The sequence below is a fragment of the Canis aureus genome, chromosome 33, assembly GCF_053574225.1.
Source record: "Canis aureus isolate CA01 chromosome 33, VMU_Caureus_v.1.0, whole genome shotgun sequence".
In the NCBI taxonomy this organism is placed as follows: domain Eukaryota; kingdom Metazoa; phylum Chordata; class Mammalia; order Carnivora; family Canidae; genus Canis; species Canis aureus.
In genome coordinates, this window is record NC_135643.1 from 17,469,839 (window position 1) to 17,481,075 (window position 11,237).

General features: G+C 36.2%; 1 protein-coding gene across 3 annotated transcripts in view; it reads right to left on the minus strand.

The window, feature by feature from the left end:
* Positions 1-10,110, minus strand: part of HPGDS (hematopoietic prostaglandin D synthase) — a 59,840-nt gene extending 49,730 nt beyond the window's left edge. For all 3 annotated transcript variants that reach the window (XR_013371258.1, XM_077882897.1, XM_077882896.1), the window contains exons 1-2: positions 9,765-10,110; positions 2,482-2,623 (exon numbers count right to left, since the gene is read on the minus strand). Coding sequence is in view for 2 of the 3 variants with exons in the window: in XM_077882897.1 (XP_077739023.1) it covers positions 2,482-2,614 (133 nt within the window). In the remaining variant the exon portion in view is untranslated. The remainder of the gene's footprint in view (positions 1-2,481; positions 2,624-9,764) is intronic.
* Between the last annotated feature and the right edge of the window lie 1,127 nt (positions 10,111-11,237).

Genomic DNA, 11,237 nt, shown 5'->3' on the forward strand with positions numbered 1-11,237 from the left:
GCAGATCAACAGAAAAGAAGGAGCCTTATCTTTGACAACTTCATGGAGCAGAACCTCCGCATCAGCGTGGGCTTTTATGCAAAAGAAATCATTTCTATCCTCTTTAGTCCATTTTTGTGTTGGGTGTCTGTTTTGTTTTTAATTTAAATTCTACTTAGTTGACATACAGTTCAATATTGGTTCAGAAGTAGAGTTCAGTGGTTGATCATTTACATACAACACCCAGTGCCCATTACAACAAGTGCCCTCCTTAATACCCAGCACTCATCTAGCTCATTCTCTACCCATGGCCCTTCATCAACCTTTAGTTTCTTCCCTATCGTTAAGAGTCTCTCATGATTTGCTTCCCTCTCTCTCTCTTTCCCCTCTCAAATGGCCATCCATTTTGTTTAAATTCCACTTGTGTTGGTGTCTATTAAAGCACTTAAAACTATATACATATGGTTTCTCCTATATGATGGTTTTCCTATCATGAACTTTAAGATCCCTTTCTACTCTAAAAATCTATGAAAATATTAAGAAAATACAGCAATTCCATTTTTCAATAACATAATGAAAAGTCAAAGATAGAATAGGGTATGAGGCACTCAAAGAACTTACATCTAAAAACCAAAAGGCAGAATTTGTTATGTGATATCTCTGCAGCTTGCTATCCATCTTAACAATTGATGGATAAATTTCACCTATTTTATGTCCACAGAATTAAAAATCCCAGGTACAAATTCTGACAGCCAGGGAAAAGTTAGGATATTACTGAGAAAGTTCCATGAGAGCAGGAAATAAGATGTTCAACCCCAGCAGGGAAGAGTTCTCTAGTAAGAAAAAGAGCGGCTACAGGGGTAATTATTTTTAAGGAACTCATGTTTCAAGAGGCATTTGGAGATATGTATTGTTAATATACCAGTTATCATGGTGTTATTGTTATTGGCATTATCTAGGGCAAATAACATGAAATTGACCTGTGTTTGAAAAACAGTTCCACCTTGCTAGGGCTGTGAACCTGGAAAAATTACATAAATTCCGCGTGCAATAGTTATCCCAGCTATAAAATAGAAACAGAATCACATCCCATGAGAGCATGCTAAAGATATTAAATGAAATCTACCAGGTATCCAAAAGTCTTCAGATACTCAATAGTAGTTTGCTTCAACTTCATTTTATGCAAATTTGTAACAATCCTAACACAAAAATGTGAATTTTAGACATGTTATTAATAGTTTTTCTAGGCAGACCTGATGAACAAAAGAATTGGCTCATCTATCCTTTTTTCATTCTAAAAAAATAATAAGGGGATCCCTGGGTGGCTCAGCGGTTTAGCGCCCGCCTTTGGCCGAGGGCACGATCCTGGAGTCCCGGGATCCAGGCATGGAGCCTGCTTCTCCCTCCTCCTGTGTCTCTGCTTCTTTCTCTCTCTCTCTGTCTATCATAAATAAATAAATAAATAAATAAATAAATAAATAAATAAATCTTTAAAAAAAGATTTAAAAAAATAAAATAAAAATAAAATAAATAATAACACCTACATGATGACTTACAACTTACTGAGAGCCACACACTTTTTAATGTAGTATTTCTAATTCTTCCCCTTTGTCCTGAATGCTAACTAGCATGTTTTCATTGGATTGCCTGCCCAGCTTGTCAATTTGCTCTTCCCTCTGATTGAACAACACAGTTTTGTGCATGTATTCGCCCTTCTTTTGAATAGTCACATACTTCATGAAAATTGATTCTGACCCCAACTTCCGAGGTAGACTAGATGGTTCAAGGTTCTTCCCATCTGCTTGGTTAGTGACTGGTTCAGAAATGGACATGCGACCCAGTCTGAGCCAGTGAGACATGCCAAGTTTGCCAAGGTCTTCTGGAAATTTTTCTTCATTCTTTTGGGAATGCTTAAAGAAGCAGTGCCCTTTCTCTCTTTCTCATATGCCTCTCGATATGACTGTTCAAGGCTATGGGGCTGGGACTGCAGCAAACCTATTGCTATTAACCTCATGATACTGCCAACAGAGGAAGAAAAATGAATAAAGTCATCTCTTAAAAGCTGTCCTATTTCTGGATTTTCATTATATTATATATGTTATATTATGTGATATAATTTCTGTGTAATTTAAGCCATCTTGAGTTTGGTTTTCTGTTAGAGCAGCATATCTGACCCCTTGTGAGAAGACTGTAGTATCTGTAGTAAGCCCATCCAATTTGAGTTGTCAAGAATACAGACTTCGGTATTCCCTATTTCAGCTCTTCTGACAAAGCTTCATAGTTTTTATATACTCTTTCTGCGAAGTCTGTGTTTTCACCTTGGATATGAACATTTCTGGGCCATGGAGCATTTATTTAACTTGCCTGAACCGCTGCTTCTTAATGCAAAGCTACATGAGATTTAAAAACTTCTCTTTTTTTCATTTCCCTGAGGAAAGACAGAAAGTTTTAAAGATGTTTATTTCCCCTACATTTTCACAAACTATTATTTGTGCCACTTACTTGATTTGACTTCAGGCCAATCAGTTTGTTCTATTCTGTGGTCTTCATACTTTATGTCCAAATAAGCAAATATGTAACGAATAATTTCTGCTCTCCCCCTCATATTAAAATAAATGAGTTTATATTTTGGCATGATGTGATTCTGGAAAAAGAAAAATTGAAAGATTATTTTAACAGCCCTCTAGAGATGTTTTGACATTTTTCTTTGGGGACTTTTTGAAAACTTTATGGCATCTTTTGAGATAACTGGAAATAGAGGATATTTCAAAACCTGAATTATAAATTACTATCCTAATAATATATGAGAAAGACTTGACAGACATAAGATCATGGTGCTCTCTTTAAGAATGAACTGGAACATTCCAGTGAAATAACCAAACTCAAATTCTATTTATAAAAAAATTCCGAGTGAGAGGATATCTATACACCAACCATCAGAGGATAGAGTCCAAAACTTTCCATTTGAAGCTGTTTTTGTCCTGCCTTTACTCACTTGTAATTTGACATTTGGTTTGTTGTTTGCTTTGGTGACACAGCTGAGTTTGTGAGGACAGCTGGATAAGGATTTCAAGAACAGGGTACGTGCAAGAGGCATGTGAGCCAGCTTTGCCAACCTGAGCTGGCCACACCCTCCCCTCTGTCACCCGTGGCATTTCCCTCTAGGAATCAAAGGCTTAGGGAAACATTGCTTTCTTTTCCATGTTGTCGGGTTTCATGAGTTTGCTAGCACCATACAAACATACCCCATCTTGGTGACCGTAGTTGGGAGGTGACAATGGTAAGCCTATTTCTCCATTCCTTCTGTAGAGGAACAAGGAAGAAAGCAAGCAACTCTCCTTGCATTTCAGAGAGTTTGCTCTGGCTACTGGCTACATTGGGTAGATGTAGGTCAGGTCTTTATAATTTTTTGAGTTTTCTGTGATTTGTATCCTCTCATTTTCATTGTTTATAAACAATTAGTGATCTTAAGCCCTACTAGTAGAATATATTGTAATTTTATAATGATCAGGCAACTGAGAAAGAAACACATTCATTTGAAATTCAGCTCTTCTACTTACTATTTTCCTCTGGACTAGTGAACAATATCTCTCTGAATTTCGAAGTCCACATTTTGTAAATAGAAATACTCATATGGATTTGTAGATTTCATGAGGTAATACATGTAAAGCATTTAACACAATGCTAAGCACTTAATAATCATTAGCTATTGACAGTAATAACTTTGAATTCATTCTATGGTCAAGAATAAACACTGTGAATACAGTACACTAAAAATAAATAATAATCATAGCAATTACATGAATAGAAGTCATAGATAGTATTTATTTTAAGTGGTAAGCTTAAATAGTTCATTCTCTGCTAAGGAAGTCTTTCAAGGATATTAATAGAATATCAGACAGAAAGAAAAGTTGGGCTGAAGTCTTAAATCAAAATTCTACCTGAAATCATATAACATAAAAAAGGTCATGCACAAACCATAAATATCTACATTGCCAACTTCATGCATTCACAGTGTCCCTCTATAGACCACCGCAAAGAACTATCTGATTGCCTATCTAGATCTGCTTTTCTGAAGATCCAGAAAATTATGATGATGGTGATTTCTGGTGAATCCATTTCTCTGGGCCTTAGTTTTCCCCCATCCAGATGTTGTGGGTGGAGGTGGGACTCCTCGCTAGAAATAGAGTCACCCTAAGCATCCCATGCCCCATTTCACTCCTGTTAGCAAGACCAGTCTGCACCCACATGAAACATGACACATGCCACACACGTCAATATGTGAGGGAGTGCTTTCTGTAGAGGGAAGAATTTACTAGAGGGAACTAATGAAAATTCCAAGATTTATAGCCCTCAATTCTTTGGGGGAGAAATATGAATAGAAGGAGTTCAAATTTGGGGTTAGGACTACATGAAGCTTAATGTTGAACTTAGAAATAAATAGTGAGAAAAATCTGAGAGTATGTAAATAGTCAATAAAAAATGTAAAGTAGCAAGCTTCCTTCTGCAAAAAGGAAATTTTTTTGATTATTTAATATGAATAATAAAGGGAATGTTCTTATCTAGGAAATAAAAAGCATAATTATTACAATTACTTGATCTATCTGTTTTAAATTTCAAAAGAACAAAAAAAGCCTTCAGAGTGGAAAAAGTGTCATTCTTGGTTGCAGTTTTTATTTGGAGAATATTTTACACAGCTTGTTTTTATTGATTTTTGCTGTCATAGGTCAATTTTTCCTCAGCAACAAAGATATATGTATTTTCCTTACAAACATTATATGAATTATATAGAGTCATATACATCCATTATGATCAATATTAAAAATTAAACATATAACCTTTTCTCATTTGGTCAAATGCCATGTAAAGATCAATGTCCACCTCCTAATTCTGCACAAAAACACAAGGATTATTTGTTGTTCATTTGCAAAAACATGCCATTTTATGTTGTATTTAACTCAAGTAAAGAAGACGTTAAAAAATCTTTAGCATAAGTTGGCAGCTATCTATAGTTCTCTGCAAATATGTCTTTAAATCTAAGATTTGGCACAGGTCCATGAACATCTGACAAATGCTTATCTTTCCTTTTAGAACATCCTTTCAACAGTCTTAACTCATTAATGAAGCTGTACTTCCACAACACATTCCTCTAGTTACTTGCATAATTATATTTTCTACTGGTCAAAAAAGTCTAGTTTCTTGATTTTTATGGCTACAAAATTCTAAATTCAAAGACTTTTGTTTTTCAGGGTGTATGTGCACATTTGTGTGATGTGAAAAATAAGTAAACGTAAATTCAATTGGAAACGTTTACAGATTATTAAAATCTTTTCTATATTTTATAAAGCTTTTGTATAAAAACTAACAGAAGAAATTCCATGTAAATGTTTGTATGGTGAAAACTGATAAGTTTACAATATAAGCTAATGATAACTATAGAGGACAGTACATTTTTTTTTCTTCTTCAGGCATTAGTGGTGTATTTCTGGTCCAATAACCTTACTTTGTTAAAGCTTTTATTTCGTGAAGATGAAGAGTTAAAAGGATGAAAGTAAGACATATCCCACTCCCACTGAGAGATGCAGTGAGGAACAAGTTCAAGGGCAGAGCAGGTCAGTGGTGAAAGGAATGTGTGATTGTGGGGTCACCCCTACCACTTACTATCTAAATGGCCTTGGGCAAGTCACCCATCCCTCACTTTAGTTTCCTCACCTGTAACATGGTAATGAAGATATTGTATGTAAAGTACCAATGCAGTGCTTCTCACATAGTATATGTTCAGAAAGAAATGCAAGAAGAATAAAAAAGGAGAGAAGGAGAGACAAAGACAGGGAAAGATGGTTCCCACTGCAGTCAAGGTTAAAGTCCAGCTCTCTGTAAGTTGATGGGACTTAAATTCTCAAGCATGTGTCCTTTGATAAACCCATCCTCCTGAAAGCACATAAAAATTAAAAAAATCAAATATAAAAAGAAAAATAAATGGTGAGGATTAAAAGCAAGAAAAATTTTGCCTGGACCAAAGTGAACAGAAACCAAATGCAGTAAGCATGCGGGACCCCGAATTCTGAGAGCCAGTGGCCATCCAGGAGGGTAGCTCCTTCAGAAAAGATAAGAGAATAAAATCTCCCACACAAATGGGAGACTGTGTAGGCATGCACTGCTTGAAACTAGGGCCTGGCAGGCTTTTATAAAAGGTCAAATTGTAAACCTCTAGTAAAACTGGGAACAAAGAAAATGTATGAAAAGTCACAAAAATTAATATTATACACAAAAGGGTTCATAACAGCAGATGAAACAGATGATTAAAAATCATAAGCTAACATGGCAAATAACTTTATGTCCTTGGATCTGAACCCATTTTTAAATGGGAAAATTTTGAGAAGTATGTATGTAAACTAACACAATCAAATAATAATTAAAAAAAAAAACCTGAAAGCCTGCTTTTAATACTAACCAGTAAAGAAACTGAATTGGTAATTAGTTACATTCATGAAAGATACCAGGCACAAAAGAAAATAGAGTCTCTACAAAGAAACTTAGAGCAAACATCACACAAAATGGGGAGCCATTCTTTAACATCAGGAATGAGAACCCCACTATTATCCTTACCATTCGACATAGTCCTGGATGGCCTAGCTAACTCAGTAATTTGAGACAATAAACAATCTACGTAAGGAATGGAAAGGAAGAGACAAAACTGTCCTTATTTGCCATCAAAATTATCATTTATATTTAAAATTCAAGAGAGTCTGGGGATAAACCTGAGCCTAAATTTCAAATGGAAATGCTAAGGACTGAAATAGCCAAGACAAATTAATAAACAGGAGAGGACTTGACCTACCAGAGTGCAAGACTTATATTAAAAACAAACAAACAAAAAAAAAACAAAAACAAACTTGTAATTAGGCTAATGTGATCTTTGTTCAGGACCAGACATACAGGGGTGCATGGTATCTCAGAACATAACCTCAGATGTAGGACAGACATACCATTACGGTGGGGACATAATGGGACCAGAGTGAGACGGAGATGAAAACTATACAGAATTAGATCCCAACTCCACGTAATACAAGAAATAGCACCCAGATGCATGATAGACCTAAGTATGCTTTGACTGGCCTGGGCAAATTCCAGTGTCATGCTGTTCCCTGGGAGCTTCTTTTCTGAGCCCTTCCACTGTCACTCTGTGTTAGGAATCCTATGTAGGGAACACTGCAAAATATTTCCCTAAATGATACAGAACAAGAAATCAAAAGGGAAGCTCATCATGCTTAACGCTTTCCTTTACAACTAAAACTAAGGACTGGCTTCCTTCCACTCTGAAGAAAGTCATTTAAAGTTTCTCATTCAAAGGGCACCAGGGTGGCTCAGTCGGTTAGACATCTACTTTCAGCTCGGGTCATTTTGGCAGGGTCCCGGGATTCACTTCCACCCCCTGCTCAGCGGAGAGTCTCTCATGTATGTACTCTCTCTCTTTCTCTCAAAAAAATAAATAAAATCTTAAAAAAAAAAAAAAAAAAAGCGTCTGCCTTTGGCTCAGGTCATGATTTCAGGATTATGGGATCAAACCCCAGGGCCTGCTCCTTCCTGCTTCCTGCTTCCTTTCTCCTTCTCGCTCTGCCCCTCCCTCCTCATCATGCACTCTCTCTCTCTCTGTCTCTCTCAAATAAATTAAAAATCTTTTAAAAAAAATAAGGTTCCTGATTCACCAGCTAAATAAAAAAACCCACTGAGAATTGTGTTTGAAAAATAAGATACACAGTTTCCCAAAGAACATACAAATGAGGATTCATAAAACCCCTGGATAGACACTTTCATCTCTGAACTCAGATGGATGGAGCCGTTAAATACAAAAGATGATTTAGCTTTTACTATATGCTAACCTTATTTAGAAAGTAAATCTTTCGGAATGCCTGGGTGGCTCAGTGGTTGAGCATCTGCCTTTGGTTCAGGTTGTGATCTCAGGGTCCTGGGATCGAGTCCCTCTTCAAGCTCCCCACAGGGAGCCTGCTTCTCCCTCTGCTTATGTCTCTACCTCTCGCTGTGTGCCTCTCATGAATAAATAAGTAAAATCTTAAAAATAAAGTAAGTCTTTTACACGGGAAATAATAGGTTTGAAAAGTTCTGTCTTGGAGGCCTCCTTTCTCCTGACTTGCAGCTCTTTTTATTTTATGTAACCCTGGTACTTCTCAACTGATTAACAACCACAAAACACAGGAGCATTCAATCCCAGAGGCAATTTTAATACAGTCATTGATAAAAAAAAAAAGCTATAATAAAACCATTTCGTCTTAGCTGAGCTAATATTCTAATCTGTATGTTGCTGTAAGAGCACAGTAAAACATAATATCAAAAATGCTAGTGTCTATGCCAGAAAGGAGCTAACCATCCAAACTCAATTCTGGCAAAGGAGGCTAATATTCATTTACTATGTTATACACCTTCAAAATTTCAACAGATAACTGAAAAAGGAATTGCATTTTGGGAGTAATTTTGATGGATAGAAAATGTTCAAATAAGGAATTAAATATTAACCATTTTACAATTTGCTTAAAAACCCTAACACTATCTTTATTTTACTCCTAAAAATGTTCATCTATGTGAGCCCTTACTCTTAAATTAAAGGAACATCAAACATACTCGAGAATTTCAGATACAGTTTTATATATGCCTAGTAGTAATACAATAACCTGTGGGTTTGAAGTATAAAAACAAAGATTACTTGTGAATTTGCTGATAGCACTTTGCTATATATCAACTTGACCAGTATTTAAACTATACAAGATGTACCAGCAGAGTATAATGTTTGTACTCCCATTATATAGACTGTAGTGTTTTGAAATGTAAAAATTGGATTTAAAGAGCAATCACACAAGATGCTGTTGTCTACATAAGAAGTTGTTATGACATTATGACATTAAATGACAGCATTGCATTACTCGCTAACAGTTGGTGGTAAAGAATGTTGATTTCCCTCCTTCACAGGGTCCCTGAGCATGTCTAGTTTGGTTCTGGAAAAGTTGCCAGGTTGGAGTAAGTTGTGGACAATAAAGAAACATAAGCATTTTTGTTACCTGAGTAAAATACTGATTTCAGTCAAACCCTGAATGTTTCATTTTACATTGGCAAGCCAGGATCTCTCTTTTCCCATCAAAAACCAACTAAATATCATTTTAAATGCTTGCCTCAAAGAGGAATAACAGAAATATCCTTTGGGAGCTGTGAGCTCAGATTCTTAGCCTGTGGTAAATGCCTCCAATTACCTTTGAAACCAAATGATGATAGAATACAATTCTTGGCAAAACATGGAGACGCTTCAACAAAATGAGCCTTAAAGTGGTAGAAAATATTAGAAAGAAAATTCCTTAGCAGAAAAAGAGAAAGAAAACAAAGAGGAAAGGAAGGAAGGAAGGAAGGAAGGAAGGAAGGAAGGAAGGAAGGAAGGAAGGAAGGAAGGAAGGAAAGAAAGAAAGAAAGAGAAAGAAAGAAAGAAAGAAAGAAAGAAAGAAAGAAAGAAAGAAAGAAAGAAAGAGAAAGAAAGAAAGAAAGAAAGAAAGAAAGAAAGAAAGAAAGAGAAAGAAAGAAAGAAAGAAAGAAAGACTATTGTATGATTTCTACTTGGCCACTAACAAAGAGGCTCTGAATGAGACCCGAATGAGTGGCATGGTGAAATTATGTCATCAGTTGCTCAGTCACATGTAAAATATGACAGTAATAAAAATAAACACTAAGATGAAGAAAGAACACTATCTCATTTCTTATCTTTGTAAAGTCTTTTCACTTACTTGTGCTGTCTCCGTGGAGTCTCTAGTATCTTCTGTGCTCTCAGAAGTGACTACATCTTGGGTTTATATGATGAGTAAGTGACCGCCACAAGCCAATGAGAGATGAAGTGACTTACTTCCACCTAAGTCTCTTTCTTCATTTCTTAGATGAAATATGCCTGCCAAACAGTCCAATCCTGCAGAGACTTCTGGTTATTCTTGGCATTTTATAGGATCTCTGTGTGTAAATAACCTAACCTATTTGCATTCAGTTAGTAAAATCAAAGTTACAGGTGCTGATGTGTGCCTATTGCTACGTGCTCATTTCTGTTTAAAACCTTACACCATAGGCTCCTGGGGAATGAAAGAGAGTGAACACAAACAAGCCTTGTTTTCAGATATGCACGTGGCTGGCTTCCTCAATTCATTAGGTCTCCTTGGAGAATGTTTGGCTGACCATGTTCTCACTGGAACCCTCCTCCAATCTCCTTCACCTGCTGTGTGTTTCTTCATTATCGTGTCTGACAGCATAGTGTATATTCTTGGTTGGTTTTCACCCTCCCCCAGCAGAAGGTGAGCTCTGTCCGGGCAGGTACTTCATTATTCAGTTTACCCTGGTGCCCTCATTATGGAAAGGAAAGCCAGGTACACCATAAGCGCTAATAGTATTTTTGCTGAATGAATGATCTCAATTTATATTTCCCCACAAATCACATTTTTACGAGGACTTCTTAAGTTCTCATTACTGCTAGAATATTTCACTTACCTTCTTTTTCTCAGAAGAGCCATACTGTTGAAAGTAAACCTGGGAAGAGGGTTGCCTGGGTGGCTCAGTCAGTGAAGCGTCTACCTTTGGCTCAGGTCGTGATCCCAGGGTCCGGGATCCTGAGCTGAAGGCATCAGGCACTGTGCGTCAGGCACTGTGCTCAGTGAGGAGTCTGCTTCTTCTTCTCCCTCTGCCCCCTCCCTGCTTGTGTGCACACGCGTTCTCTATCAAATGAATAAATTAAAAAATTAAATTAAAAAAATAATTAAATTTAAAATAAATTTAAAAAAAATAAAGTAAACCTGGAGTGGAAGGTTCTAACATCCCTTGTTGATAATTCTTACATAGATTAGTAACAAATGCCTAATTGTTTTAGAAATTTATTTTTTTTCACTCCAATTAATTCCAGCTATAATATTGGGACAGTTCAGTGAAACGATCCAGCGAAATACCTGCTTGTGCATTACTGGACCTACAGATCACTAAAACATTTTAATGACAGGCTGGCTTTCAACTTCCAGATAATTACACTCACAAACAGTTATAGAAACCTATCAATCATGTAATAGTTCCCATTTATAACTGCTTTAAACTTTCAAAAATATGTTTATGTCCATTGATTGTAAGCATAAGAAATGAAAAACTATATAAATATTTTTTTGGTCTGTGAAAAGTTTAATTAGGCTACAAATACAGCTCCTTAGTCACCAAAAAAAAAAAAAAAAAAA